This window comes from Saccostrea cucullata, unplaced genomic scaffold (assembly GCF_032062105.1).
Source record: "Saccostrea cucullata isolate Sc308-1 unplaced genomic scaffold, CSIRO_AGI_Scuc_v1 ctg13151, whole genome shotgun sequence".
In the NCBI taxonomy this organism is placed as follows: Eukaryota; Metazoa; Mollusca; class Bivalvia; order Ostreida; family Ostreidae; genus Saccostrea; species Saccostrea cuccullata.
The window spans coordinates 14099-30000 of NW_026930912.1; the positions used below are offsets into that span (position 1 = coordinate 14099).

The 15902-nt window shown below is 33.5% G+C and overlaps 2 protein-coding genes across 3 annotated transcripts in view; one reads left to right on the forward strand and one right to left on the reverse strand.

Annotated features, from left to right (window-relative positions):
- LOC134230561 (general transcription factor 3C polypeptide 1-like) overlaps window positions 1-15902 on the reverse strand; it is a gene marked incomplete at its 3' end in the record, with an annotated part of 39144 nt that overhangs the window by 11432 nt on the left and 11810 nt on the right. The window contains exons 6-10 of the mRNA XM_062712390.1: window positions 7123-7296; window positions 2621-2739; window positions 1817-1914; window positions 1286-1499; window positions 661-767 (exon numbers count right to left, since the gene is read on the reverse strand). Coding sequence (XP_062568374.1) covers window positions 661-767; window positions 1286-1499; window positions 1817-1914; window positions 2621-2739; window positions 7123-7296 — 712 coding nt within the window. The remainder of the gene's footprint in view (window positions 1-660; window positions 768-1285; window positions 1500-1816; window positions 1915-2620; window positions 2740-7122; window positions 7297-15902) is intronic.
- LOC134230556 (uncharacterized) lies at window positions 8028-10628 on the forward strand. 2 transcript variants are annotated; one of them, XM_062712384.1, is made up of 2 exons: window positions 8028-8105; window positions 8954-10628. In XM_062712384.1, the coding sequence occupies exon 2, from the start codon at window positions 8969-8971 to the stop codon at window positions 10625-10627; it is 1659 nt and encodes a 552-aa protein (XP_062568368.1). In that variant the 5' UTR covers window positions 8028-8105; window positions 8954-8968; the 3' UTR covers window position 10628. The 2 variants fall into 2 exon arrangements, with proteins under 2 accessions (XP_062568368.1, XP_062568369.1); XM_062712385.1 differs by having other exon boundaries at window positions 8037-8081; window positions 8960-10628.

Sequence of the window (15902 nt, forward strand, 5' to 3'; positions counted from 1 at the left end):
AAAGAGTCAAAATTGTTCAAGTTTGTGAGAATTAAACATCTTTATTTTGATTGTCCAATCATTAGTAAAGGGCTTTTATAATTCTAATTGTATAAGTGGCTAAATTTATGCACATTTGTATTTTAACTGTTTTTTGAGAGAAGTAAGGCTTATGATTCTTAGATAGGTCAGGTTTGTGAGAGTAACACAGCTTTGTTATGTCAATTTATTTTGGTTATTTTTTCCCTTGACAGAATTGCCAACCATCGTCTCTATTTTCTTTCATACAGAGTTATGCCCCTTTGCTTGTGATGTTGTATATGATTGGGCCTAAAATAAAATATTGTTTGTTTGCAGTTGCCGACCGACCCACTGAAAATGCACCCGACCCAAACATTTTTTTAGCCATTTTGTAATATTATTTTTTTTTCTCCAATTTTCAGGATATTAAAACGTGTTTCATATTCAATTTTTGTCTTCATCAATCATTAGTTTATACCAAGAGTGGAGCTTATTCATGTATAAAAACTGTATTTTATGTTATCTAACAAAAATCTGGAAAATTTAAAAAAAAAAAAATTAAAAAAAACATTGCCTACCTACCTACCCAGACTAAAAATTATAGGTCGGCAACTGCAAACAAAGAATTTTTTAAGCTTGGCCTTGGACAGAACTACCGACCTTTGACCTGCTTGTTGATGTCCTGGAGAGACTGTTTCAGTTTCTCTTTTTCCTGATTAATCTGAGTTATCAGTTTGTTTCCACCGACAAAAGACCTAGACACCATCCTGAAAAAAAAAAACAGATAAAAAGTTTCAAGATCACTGCCTAGTCCAAAAGTATCACAGAATTTGTGCAAGTACTTCCATATTTTTACGCCAGTAAAATTGTCGATGCCAAATCTGTGTCAATTAAATCAAAACTTAAAAAATTCCCCACTGTTTCACTACAATTTATAGTTCTATTTGACTTTTAAATAAGAAACCATCACTACTGTAAATCACTTTTTATTCGGGAGAACTTTATTTTTGTGTATTTACACGAGGCAGTATGCTTGCGAAAATTTAATTCTTGCATATAATAGTATACCTTAGGATTATATAGAGCAGTAACTACAATTCATGAAAATTTTGTCTGGTTTATCAAGAGTCAATGACTATCTCTCACAAAAATAATATGGTGACATGAAAATTAAGTGATTTACAGTACTTAATGTATTGACCTATACAAAAAGCATGGAATATTGTTTTTTGATCTTTACACAATGAAACAGAGTGGACGTGTAAATGAGTTGTTGATGACTTACACTTTTTTCTTCTGTTTTCCTGACTCCGTCATCAGTGAGGTGACCACGCCGCGTCGTCCCAGGGTACGTAGGATCATCCGCGTCTCTAGATTGTCCATCGACAGCCTCTTCATCATCTGACCTTGTGACACGCCCTCTGCCCCCGCGGCCTCCATACAATCCATTGCTTGTCGCACGATAGATTTCTCATAGACTTGCGGAAAATATGTCTCATCTGTTTTAAAATAGAAGCAGCAAAGACAGGTTTAGATATATCTTGCAAGAAATGTGCTGAAAAAAGATTATGACAATATATGTTTCCCCTCACCCCTCTCCCATTAGTGTTTATCCAAATTGGTTAGCAAGTCATTGCAGCTTGAGATTGTATTCAAGGGTAAATAGTAAATGTTTGCATTTTCATTCTTGTTTCTGTAATTTTTTTTTTAATTTCAATTTTTTAAAATTTAAAACAATGCCATGCAATATTCCTTTAACACACACACTAACTTAATAAACCTTTTAACGATCTGATTAATATCAAAGTCCAGTAACCTTCATTAATGTCTTCTATCTTTCCATCCTCATCCTCTTCTTCATCACTTTCTTCTTCTAACACCTCAATCACACGCACCATTTTCAAATCCGCATTTCTAAAAAAAAAGTCATTCCAATTAAAAAGCTGTACTATCAACTCAATCACACTTAAATTTCAAATATGCATTTCTAAACATAACATCATTCAATTACAATCTGTTCATGCTCTTTCAATAAAATCTTCCAAATCATTTTTGAATCCACATTTCTCATAAGATGTTTTTTTTCATCACTAAAACTATTCTTTGGAATTAATGTAATTCACGAGTTTAAAAATGTTTACTTAAATCATGTTCAAAGTTTATTTACCTTACTGATCTCAAAGTGCAAGAACCAACTTTAAATTCTAGACTTTTGTCTTTAATTTTTTACCATATAGAGTTTTTTTTTTTTTTTTTTTTAAATTCTTTCTGAACCAGAACTTGTTTTGTACATGACAATCTTACTTTTTATATCAAACATTGTGTACCAAACAGTCACTTTGCATCTCAGATGTGTGTACCAAACAGTTACTTTGTTCCATATACATGTACTTATTTTGAGAATCAGAAACTCACTTTTTTTACCAGATACAGTAAAACTTGGTTATTAGTATAGCCAAGTCACTGGGACCTGTGAAATTACTTTGCTTTACCCATAACTCATTATATCTGTATAAGCAATTTGTTAAATTTGTATAGCTGGGGATCCAAGATAACTTTGCTCTATCTGTGAATTCACAATATCCATGTTTCTACTAAACAAGTTTTACCAGATACTAACCTGGTATACCAGTTACTCTCGGGACTGTCTGGATACATCTCATTATATGGAATAGTAAACACATGGAACCTCTTATGATAGCTTTGGTACAGCTTCTTAAAACTCTTTTGATCTATACCCTGCAATATATATATTATAAGAATAGTAAAAAATAATTTGGTAAAACTACTATAAAGATCACTGGCTTTAAAAAGATAAAATTTTCATGGCTTAAGGAAAAAGTTCATGGGGTTTATATCTAATGGCTGGAGAGACAAACACAAGACTGAAAATGTTAAGTTTTACAATAAACCTCTTTGCTTTACTGTATAGATGAGTGATTTCACTTGGACCAGGTAGGAATGCATACTACTGATATAAAGATCTTTTGCTGTTTTTGTTTGCTTGATCATTCACATAACTGACCACTATGTTGGTCAAATGGATAAATGACAGATACTTACACAGTCCTGTCTGGCTTTTGTGATTACGAGGGGTGATCAAAAAGTTCGCGTACTAATTGAATAACTTCCATAACAGAAATAATATTTGGTTTCAGTGTTTATTATATTTAATAAATCCTCTCCGATTTTAATGCACATTTGTCACCGCTCTGCGCATGCACGAATCACGTGATATAGGCTGTCACGTGACCCCCTCCGTAGCGTTCTGTCACAAAAGCTGAAAGATTTTTCTTAGTTTTATATTTCTCTCCATGTAAGTTAATTTTTATTACAAGAACAGTTCATTTGTCAGAAATGGTCAAATCTCGGCAACAGAATGGGTGGATAAGAATATCCTTTCCAAAAATAAGCATGGCGACCATCAAAACCCAAATCTTCTGTCTCGGGAGAGACGTTTATTCAAGGTGGATAGAGAATGGGTGCTTTCTTCTTATCATATCTAATATGTTTTAAATCTAAAGTAAATGATATCTTAGGTATTTAATAATTATATTATTGTTAAAATATTCAACTATGTTTGAAATTGTAAATTGGACGTCTTTGATAGCAAATTGCTTAATTAAAAACACACCTCCTTTTAAACTTGCTTTCAATGGGCAACATAGCAAGTATCATTTTTAACCATCTGCCTTCCTTCATTAAAACGACCCATCCAATCATTGATTGAATTTATAGGAAGTCATTTGTCTTAATAAACTATGTACAAATTATTATACGTTACTTTCAAGGGATTTTGGGGATATTACAAGGGATATTACAGTCGTTTTTTAAATGAGTACGACTGAGACAGCCATTTTTCGTCACAAGTGTCCTACATAGTGACGTCATTTTCACATTGTGACACCACAAACAAGGAGCAAAACTTTATTCAGCATATGCTATCTATAGAACTTGTGTATGGCTATGTGTGTACCAAATTGTTTTCTAGTCTGAATTGTGATTTTTAGCCGGGCTTATTGCTGAAAGAGCAATTGCCGGCTTATGTGATCCTGTTCAAGGTAGGAAGTTAACCCCATAGTCGCCATTTTAAAGTTACGTGCAAAAATATAGTTCTTACTCGCTTTTGAGATAATACAATTGCTAATTAAAGCAACAAAAATAAAACGAAGTTTTATCTACAGTGGACCCTCATTTATCCGGACGCTTTGGTTCCCAGTCAATTTGTCCGGTTATGTGAAGCATCCGGATATCTGAATCACCAGTTAAACAAGACAAAATAACATTTAAAAATTTCGTTCCGATGAGAAATCGTCCGGATACTGAAGCATCCGGATATCTGGCGTCGGATATCTGAAGGTCCACTGTATATAAATAAACATTAGCAGTAATGACTTTGAAAACTTCAGTCCTAAGTCAAAGAACATAGTTCATTAGCGTAAGGATTTTTGATAATCAGTGTTATCGTAGTTCTCTACACATACGAGGTAAAGCAGGAGAGGGAACCAGACTGAGCTGTCTGTTTACATTCAGCTGCGGTACCAGATTAATTCTGATTCTGACAAACTCGGACCATGGTATTAGGATTGAAAAACTCACTTCAGAGTCTTATCATTTATATTGATAGTTTTAAAATAATTTTTTCATCAGAATATAAACGTGATTCATGTAAGAAATTCATTCTACTCTGTAAATGAGCCAGGCTCTCTGTACTTCTGAGTACTTTGATGTAGATATAGAGATAGTTCGCAAACTTTTTGATCACCCCTCGTACCTGCTGTTTTATTGGTTAAAGCAATATGAGCTGTAGGGCTGTATCAATATATCGATACGTATCGATATTCAAGAAAAATATCGTATCGAAAAATAACTTCCAATACATATTGGACAGAAAGTTTTTCTTCTAATTCTGTTAATAAGAAGGGAATTTCAATCAACAGAGATTATATTTTACTTTTTAGCTCACCTGAACCGAAGGCTCAAGTGAGCTTTTCTGATCAAAATTTGTCCGTTGTCTGTCGTCGTTGTAGTCGTTGTTGTCGTCGTCATAAACTTTTCACATTTTCATCTTCTTCTCCAGAACCACTGGGCCAATTTCAACCAAACTTGGCACAAAGTATCCTTGGGTGAAGGGGATTCAAGTTTGTTCAAATGAAGGGCCACGCCCTTTTCCAAGGGGAGATAATCATGAATTTGTTAAAAATTAATGGCATTTTTAAAAAATCTTCTTCTCCAGAACCATTGGGCCAGGAAAGATGAAACTCATGTGGAATCATAGGTAGTGTAGATTCAAGTTTGTTCAAATCATGACCCCCGGGGCAAGGGTGGGGCCAAAATGGCCGACCCAAGTTTTACATAGGAATATATAGGAAAAATCTTTACAGTAAAAATCTTCTCCAGAACCACTGGGCCAGGAAAGATGAAACTCATATGGAATCATCCTCAGGTAGTGTAGATTCAAGTTTGTTCAAATCATGACCCCTGGGGCAAGGGTGGGGCCAAAATGGCCGACCCAAGTTTTACATAGGAATATATAGGAAAAATCTTTAAAAATCTTCTTCTCCAGAACCACTGGGCCAGGAAAGATGAAACTCATGTGGAATCATCCTCAGGTAGTGTAGATTCAAGTTTGTTCAAATCATGACCCCCGGGGCAAAGGTGGGGCCAAAATGGCCGACCCAAGTTTTACATAGGAATATACATGTATAGGAAAAATCTTTAAAAATCTTCTTCTCCAGAACCACTGGGCCAGGAAAGATAAAACTCATATGGAATCATCCTCAGGTAGTGTAGATTCAAGTTTATTCAAATCATGACCCCCGGGGCAAGGGTGGGGCCAAAATGGCCGACCCAAGTTTTACATAGGAATATATAGGAAAAATCTTTAAAAATCTTCTTCTCCAGAACCACTGGACAACGAAAGATGAAACTCATGTGGAATCATCCTCAGGTAGTGTAGATTCAAGTTTGTTCAAATCATGACCCCCGGGGCAAGGGTGGGGCCAAAATGGCCGACCCAAGTTTTACATAGGAATATATAGGAAAAATCTTTAAAAATCTTCTTCTCCAGAACCACTGGGCCAGGAAAGATGAAACTCATGTGGAATCATCCTCAGGTAGTGTAGATTCAAGTTTGTTGAAATCATGACCCCCGGCCCTGGGGATAGGGTGGGGCCAAAATGGCTGACCCAAGTTTACATAGGGATATATAGGGAAACCTTTTAAAATCTTCTTTTCAAGTACTTCAAAGCTATGATTAGCGATATTTATGTGGAATAATCCTCAGGTAGTGTAGATTTTAGTTTGTTCAAATGATGAACGCCTGGAAGGGGGGGGTTAGTAAATTCAAGCCCGATGTGCTCAGGTGAGCGCTGTGGCCCCTGGGCCTCTTGTTTTGAATTAAAACTGATCAATAATGATATAATTTGTAAGGAAATAACACAGTTTTAAAATTATTACAAAATACAAAGAGAAAATTATTTGAACAGTTGCTTTTACTGTCATCAAAAGTTTTAGTTTGAAGTGTTATTTGTAAAGACAATGAGACAAAAACTTTAAAATGGGTAATAAAACACTTAATTGTTATGAAATTTATGCATTAACATGATTTAATTAGAAGCCCTTTCTGATGGACTTGTCTTAGAATCCAATATATCGCATATCGCTTTAAAAAATATTGTATCGTATCGTATCGAAATTTTTGGCTCAATACACAGCCCTAATGAGCTGCATTTTTGAGAATTTTATTTTGCTGATAAAATGTGTTATCATGATTTGTCTGTATGTAATCTAAATCCGTAAGATCAATAAGACCAAAATAAAGTTTTAAAATGTTTCAGAAGAAAAATTTCTGTACAACCGAATATACAGTATCATATAAGAAATCATTATTGTACAGGACGACAATAATTCAATTTTGCTTCAACCGAAGCTTATAAAAAGTTCTTCCACTGCAAATATTAACAACAGAAGTTTATAAATGTTCTATTTTCCTGTCAATGAAATAGTTAATTATAAATTTACAATTTTTTTTTCTGATGTCCAACATGCAGCTCATATTGCTTTAATCATTCACATAATTAACCATTAGATTGGTCAAACAGATAAATGACAGATACTTACACAGTCCTGTCTGGTTTTTGTGATTTCCTGTCGTTTCATTGGTTGATCGTTCAGGTAATTGACCACTAGATTAGATAGTATGGTATACTTGGACTGGTACTGATGGTAGAATCGGCTCAGGTGAAATAAACGTCGTAAGGAGTTCTGTCCCTTTTTGTTGTACACAGTGATGCTCTGAAAAAATAGATTGTGTTGAATTATATTAGTTTTTTTTTTGTTTTAAAAATCTCTTTTATCTTACAAGAGTACATATTGATTTCTTGATCGTGACCTCCTGAAATCAGATTGTACTCTGTCATTACCACTGAGTGCACCATGTAGTTACAATGGGAAATGGAATTTTTTGGAGAAAAAAAAATTTTAAATCCCAAAGGGTAAAACTTCCTGATATTTTCATCTCCATTTTAACACAATCCAGTTGGATATTTTGAAAAGTACTAAGTTGTTATTCTGCCCAAGCAAGAACACCAAGTATAAAATTTGGATAATATTGCTTTAAATCAGTTGGCTAAAGAGAGAATGTACTAATTTGTAATCATTTAAAACACATTAAATAAAATGGACTGTGAAAAGTCTGCAAGTTGATATCAAGTTCATTTAATAAATATTACCCTAAAAGCTTTTTTAAAGTAGGTGTCAGTAGGTATTAAAATACTATCAGATACATGTATTCATGTCAACATGGTCAAACTTTTTTTAGTTAATTAGGGAGAAACACATATCAGGTATACAACGAGAAAATACTCTGATAACTGCCTTTTAAACTTCTCAATAGTTCTATTTGTGCATCAGAAGACATACATAGATCACTGATTACAAAGACAAGCAAACAGCCTCTGCACATGCTCAATGACTTGATGATAGGTAACCAGGAAGTATAAATATTAAACCGAAAGTACTTCCCAGTCAGGTGAATATTAGGGTGGGGAGATGAATTGCTTATTCTTTCCAATTAGTTAGTGTCTAAAGATTGAAACTTACAGGTAATTCAATACAGATTTTCCAAACAGTTTATCATTATAAAAATCATGTTAAAATATTCCTTAAGCATCTTACGTTTATTATTGTTTTAATTACCTTTCAAATTATTTCCTATGTTAATCTATACAGAAAGTCCTTTTCGAGTACCTTATAATCCCTATTAACTGCCCCGGGCGCTTAGAAAATTGTGAAAAGGGGGCGGTTATTTTGGTATCCTTTTTCTAATATTTAATGTTATATTTTAACTTCCAAAAAATCTTTTGAAAGAAAAAATAAATTCAAAGAAGCACTAAAAGAATGTCTAACTTTACTTATTTTGAAGATAATCCATCCAAAGTATGCTAAATGATTCATTTTCACCAGGAAATTGGATAATAGACAAGTTTCATTTTCACTTTCTTCAATTTTTGTCAGATTTTGATACGATTCTTGATGATTTTTATCACTGTAAAGGGGGCCCTTATTTCCTGACAATTTAAAAAGACCTAGAGGGGCGCTTATAGGGGCAGGGGTGGTTAATAGGGATTATATACTGTATACAGGGTTATTTTCGCCCCGTTTAATTTTCGCCCTTTCACACCTGCAAACAATTTTGCCCCGTTTTAAATTCGCCCAATCATAGTTTTATTAAAGAAATTATACTGTATTATTTCATTTCGCACCATTTTAAATTCGCCAAAGTGAGGGAAGGGCGAAAGGGGCGAAAATAAAACGGGGACGAAAATTTCCCTGTATACAGTAGTATTCTACAAAGCGGTAAAGAAAATGGAGTTGGCATTTCAAAAAGTTGTTTCATACATCTACCACTTAAGTAACTTTTATCAATTTTTTTTTAAAATTAAATTTTCAGTTCCAGTAGAAGACAATGGCCACTCCAACTTCCTGGGCTCAGGAGGTCATCACCTGTGACCTTTGTCCTAAGCCTACTCAGCAGTTCTGTAACAACTGTCAAGTCAGTTTATGTGTGGACTGTGTCAGTACACATGTGGACAAATTCAAGTCCCAAACACATGACATTGTTCATTTCACCAACAGGAAGATACAGCCAGTGTTTCCTGAGTGTAAGGTTCACTCCAACCAGAGATGTGAGGCCCACTGCCAACAGTGTCATGTCCAAGTCTGTCTGAAATGCATTTTCAGTTCCCATAATGGACACAAGATTGTGGAAATACAAGAGATTTTTAATGTAAAGAAAAGTGAAATTGAAAAAGAAAACCAAGAAATAGAATCCATTATTATTCCAAAGTACAAGAAGAAAATGGACAATATAGCGGGCAAAATCTCCACATCAATGGCTAAATTTAATGAACTCGAAAGAGAAGCAGAAAAGCACAGACAATTATGGCACCATGAAGTGGATAACATCTTCAACAAAATTAACTCAATGATCAAGTCCACGAGAGAAAACCATCTCACTTTTCTAAAATCTCACCAATCCAAGTTTAAAAATCTTATTCCAGATATGATGCAAACTGTTACACAAATAAAAGAAATCTTGAAGACCAACAAAGTGTCTGATGTCAACAACTACGAATCCAAACTGACGGAATACAGAGACATACCTGCTGATATTGATGTCGAAATTCCTTCACTGAAAACAAATGCAGTCCAAGGGGGAGAACTCAGCATATCATTAGGTGAATACAAGGCTGCATTAACACAGTCAGCATTATCCAGTCTGACAGATGAAGTCTTCCATTTGTCTATGAGAGAGTTATTAGACAAAGCCAGAGTGATAGCCACCATTCCTACTGAAGTTTACCCTTTATGGGGAGTGGTCTGTGTAGGAACAGATGAAGCTTGGGTTAGTGGTAATAACAAAGTTATAAGGCGTGTGGACATACATGGGTCTGTGCAGGAATCTATTACCACCCAATGCCCATTCTGTCCTGGTGCCATCTCTGTGACCAGGCAGGGAGAACTGATATACAGTGATTATTTCAATAAAACAGTGAACATTGTCAGAAGAGGAAGGTCAGAGGTACTGATCACTCCACCACAGGGCTGGGGACCATGGGGACTGTGCTGTACAAGGTCAGGAGACATACTGGTCAATGTCAATAGTAACAAACAAAACAAAATAATATGTTATCAAGGAAAAACAATGAATCAGGAAATATATAAAGATGAACATGGGAATACAATCTTTAAAGAAGGATACACTATGCTAATTTCTTTGGCAGAGAACAACAACGGAGACATCTGTGTCACTGATTTTAATGCTGACATCATGGTTGTGGTAGACAAGACAGGAAGAGTCCGATTCCGATACGATGGTACACCACCCAGGAGAGAGAAGTCATTTAATCCTAGATATATAGTGACAGACTCCAATAGTCATATTATTGTGGCAGATTATAACAATGCCTGTCTACACATCCTTGATCAGGATGGACAGTTCCTGGGATGTGTGGACAATTGTGGTTTAGATAAACCTAGTGGATTGAGTGTGGACAGTGAGGGAAGGCTGTGGGTAGGATTATGTGATTCAGGAGAAATTAAAGTGATTCAGTACATGAAATAAACATAGACTGTGTTTGTTAATATCAGAGAATGACAGAGCTTTTCTTTTGAACTTCAAATATACAGGAATGAACAGAAAAAACTATATCTACATGATCTAAGGGCTTATTTATCTGATACAGATAATAAATTATTTCATATACCACAGGAGTTCGTGTACCTATCAATTTTACCAAAAAATTTCAGGAAATAAGAAAAATACATAATACCTATAATAATCGGTATTACATATTTTTTTATTTCCTGAAATTAATGTATAATATTAAGGAAAACATTCTTAAAACTAATAAAATTGCTGCACAAATCCTATGCACTTTCTTAATCGATAAAAATTTTAGGAAACTTACACTGGACTTTAATTTTTACCCTATTTAAACTTAAAACTGTACGAATATTAACTATACAATTGTAGTGTCGACATTTGTGCAGCAATCTCTTAAATCCTTGGAATATCCTGTGTCTTTTATACCTTGTTTCAGTAAAACAAAGTAATGTATGCCTTTTGGACGAAGAGATTTTGTTGATGTTTCTCATAAACTTGTGTAGTAGAGGTCGATGACATCATAATATGATGTCATAATGTGTACTGGCTATCCCATGTCGTTGGTACCAAGGATGTATTAGAAAATAAGTCTTCACATTTTCTGTGTAGTAGGTAGAGCAATTATGGGTTTTAATTATATATTTTGCATATAAGCCTCCATACATAGCCTTAACTCACTTGCGTACAAATTTGTAACCATGAAACTTAGTGAACAATTTGGACACGGAAAAGTATCTACATGTATAAGATGACATTGTGAAAATGTTATCTTTATGATTTATGAAGACTTATGAAAATTATGATTATATAGCTAAAACATGACAATTAAACTGCAAGAAAAGACTGCATTATATAAGTGCCAAAAAACAAAGGTTGTATCTACCATTTCGTTGTTTTCTTGTATGTCAAGGTCACATCACTTTTATTTTTAGCTCAAACTTGTAAAGAACATTCAACTGGAGCATGCAAAGGTGAGAAATATGTTTTGACAACTTTTTAAAAAGTTTTGGTCTACTTACTTTCATTTAAGCAATGAATTAATTATTTAATAGCTACCCATTTTATACGGTATAAACTGGGTAGCTATACAGTACAGGCAACGCGGATCCCGTATTTCCTGCGCCCCGTCGCGGTATAATCACAACGCGGTATTTGGCCAGGTGAAACAGGTAAACCGCATTCCCTCCGCGGGAAATTCATCACCTACCTGTCCCCGCCGCGGTTAAATCATCGATCAATTACTGACAATTAGTATCGTAAACAAACGGGAGTTATCTCTCCGAATTCTAATTTGTGAATTTTCCCTGTAACAAAAAAAGAATGACACTGTTTGTTTATTTATAAAAGTATTTCCATTTATTTTGCTATGAATAGAATTTAAACAAAGAAAAATTGGTTTATTTTTGTTTCTAAAATTACATATCAATCTTTTGAATTGAATAGAAAATTTTATTAAATGGTTACGACATTGCAATTGATTAATTATTTTGTGTTATTTAGAGTCTATCAAGAAACAAAATTAAATACTAAAAATTTTGATTAGTTTTTTTCAATCTTCATATTATATGCGAACTGTAATAAATGCTGAACTCAGACTGTTTGAGTTTCGATAAATGATTTAATTTTCAGCATTCATTTGAAAAAAAAATGTACATCTTTGAAAAAATGTACATCTTAATATTGTTTATATTCTTTGCCCAAATTTAGAACCTTTAATTTAATTAATTTCGCTTTATTGTATATTAAATGTGCAGGCGTTTTTCTTTAGGTGTCAAATTACCGGAAAACATTCGATGGCGAGAGTCTGCAGTTACATGTAGTGGGCACGTGAACTTAATTTTTTTTTTATCCAAGATATCAAGAAAAAAAATCTTTTCTTCTTTATTTCTCATCGTTCATGTTCTGTTCCCAAATTTTGAAAACTTTTCTTTAATTTATTTCCCTCTTTTATATAAAATGTGCAGGCATTTCAAATAGCCGGAAGGCATTCGATGGCGAGAGTTAATTTTGGGCACGTGAACTTTATACAAGAGATCAAGAAAAAATATCGCTTCTTCACCTTCATATAAACATTTATTACTTTTGTAAACAATGTCTTTCTCATTAATTTTAATATTTCTCGATTTTCATGTTCAGTAGATAAGATAGGATGTGCATGTACACTGTATAATGATAAACTTCACGGAAGAAATTAAATTAAAGAAGGGGGTATAACATGGAAATTTTTAATAAATATTCAATGCAAAAATCAAATACTTTCGTTTTCTTTGACGAATTCTGTTTCTTTGTGTATAAAGTATTAGGCACGATCATTTCCTGTGTATAGGGATTAGCAGTGCCAGAGCAGGAAACGACATGCCCTGGAGGTTTCACACCTGTCTTAGAGTACCTTGGGTAACGCTCGCTGAATGTGCACATCGTTGTCTAGCCATTCAACACAGCATTTGATTCAATGTTTCATTATTATTTCATCGATATTATTTTCAAATACGATTATCATAATAGCTTTGAAATTTGTGTCAATATATTGTTGCTTAAACACCCAATTTTATGTTAACGCCCCCAAAATCTACCTGATTCAAGATCAATAATTTACCGCCTGTCAATCATTAAAAAAACAATAGCTTCTGATTTGATTGACAGGCCAGCTACCCGTGCTACCTGGTAGTCTGAGTTTGTGTCTTCTGAAAACGATTGCCTGGTCACGCGTCAAACACTTTCATGTAGCCGCTTTGTATACACAGGGGTTAAAAAAAGAATATTGGTAAAAAAAAAATTATTTTAAAAACAATTGAGAGTAGATAATTAAAACATGACTTTATAAAATATTTGCTTTTAATCTCAATGGCTATATTGTATTTTAGGCGATATGTCATCCAAAATATCTGACCGAAACGCTAATTGCCGATTAAAATTGAAATATAAATAAGAAAAGATATTTAGCACAAACGACATGGATAAAAATTCATTTTTCACATGTTTTATCTACGTATATATGAATACAATCTATACCATGTTCCGTTGTAAAGTTCTGAAATGTCAGAAACAGCTAGGAGTTTCGAGATTGTAGCTTTTAGTTCGAATTTCCTAACATCTGTCAATACCCAATATTCGAAATTAAAAAGTGAATATATACAGCCAAAGATCAATTCTTAAAAGTATAAAAGAAATCTTGCAAACAATAAAATAAAATTTAAACACAAGAACACCCGGAAATGGTGAATATTTTCGACACTATTGTTGATCAGAACGTAGGCAATATTCCTATCGTGGTACGGTACATTGTATATGTTCACACGACGGATAGGCCTCCTATGAATGGAATATTTTATTTTTCTTTTTTTAAAAGTTTGATATTTACACAAGTTTAATTAAAAAAAGATATGTTTACTTTGCAGTTTTACTCTGTGTTCTTTTCTTTAATTTGGCATTTTCTTAAAATATAAAAACGATATTTCTGTATATAATTTTTTTTTTCTTTATTATATATCGCTGAAAGTATTTATTAATTTTTTTTATTGAAATATTTCAATTATTTCAAGTAGTTTCACTCAAATTTAGACATGAAACACGGAATGTTGACTCTGATCACCAGACACAGACTTCCTGTGTAATGCTACGTGTATATAGATTTTTGACATCTTGGGTATTGGGGGTCTCCAGGTAAATAACACCACTGTTACTAAGACCACTCCCCCTCCTCGGGTAACCGTACGGTAAAAAAATTGGGTCTTTAAACACCCAATTTTATGTTAACGCCCCCAAAATCTACCTGATTCAAGATCAATAATTTACCGCCTGTCAATCATTAAAAAAACAATAGCTTCTGATTTGATTGACAGGCCAGCTACCCGTGCTACCTGGTAGTCTGAGTTTGTGTCTTCTGAAAACGATTGCCTGGTCACGCGTCAAACACTTTCATGTAGCCGCTTTGTATACACAGGGGTTAAAAAAAGAATATTGGTAAAAAAGAAATTATTTTAAAAACAATTGAGAGTAGATAATTAAAACATGACTTTATAAAATATTTGCTTTTAATCTCAACGGCTATATTGTATTTTAGGCGATATGTCATCCAAAATATCTGCTCTGAAGAATTTAGACCGAAACGCTAATTGCCGATTAAAATTGAAATATAAATAAGAAAAGATATTTAGCACAAACGACATGGATAAAAATTCATTTTTCACATGTTTTATCTACGTATATATGAATACAATCTATACCATGTTCCGTTGTAAAGTTCTGAAATGTCAGAAACAGCTAGGAGTTTCGAGATTGTAGCTTTTAGTTCGAATTTCCTAACATCTGTCAATACCCAATATTCGAAATTAAAAAGTGAATATATACAGCCAAAGATCAATTCTTAAAAGTATAAAAGAAATCTTGCAAACAATAAAATAAAATTTAAACACACGAACACCCGGAAATGGTGAATATTTTCGACACTATTGTTGATCAGAACGTAGGCAATATTCCTATCGTGGTATGGTACATTGTATATGTTCACACGACGGATAGGCCTACCTATGAATGGAATATTTTATTTTTTTTTAAGTTTGATATTTACACAAGTTTAATTAAAAAAAGATATGTTTACTTTGCAGTTTTACTCTGTGTTCTTTTCTTTAATTTGGCATTTTCTTAAAATATAAAAACGATATTTCTGTATATAATTTTTTTTTCTTCATTATATATCGCTGAAAGTATTTATAAAAATTTTTTTATTGAAGTATTTCAATTATTTCAAGTAGTTTCACTCAAATTTAGACACGAAACACGGAATATTGACACTGATCACCAGACACAGACTTCCTGTGTAATGCTACGTGTATATAGATTTTTGACATCTTGGGTATTGGGGGTCTCCAGGTAAATAACACCACTGTTACTAAGACCACTCCCCCTCCTCGGGTAACCGTACGGTAAAAAAATTGGGTCTTTAAACATGATATAATTTTAATGAAATTGCTTGTTAAATTCCATACAGATACATGTCGATCTTGTGACCGCTGATTTATCAGCATATTGACCATTTGTGGATTTTGTCCAAGTTTAATTGTTATTTACAGAGAGACTTATTTATGATCCACTTTCTTCTTTCGTTTAGTATACATGACGTGCAATTGGATTTACTTCCCTTTTTGTCGCCAGATTATAACGACAGATTTTGGTGGTAAAATAAAATTTATTTTTTTTTTTTTTTATCACTTGATTTAGAAAAGCACAGTAA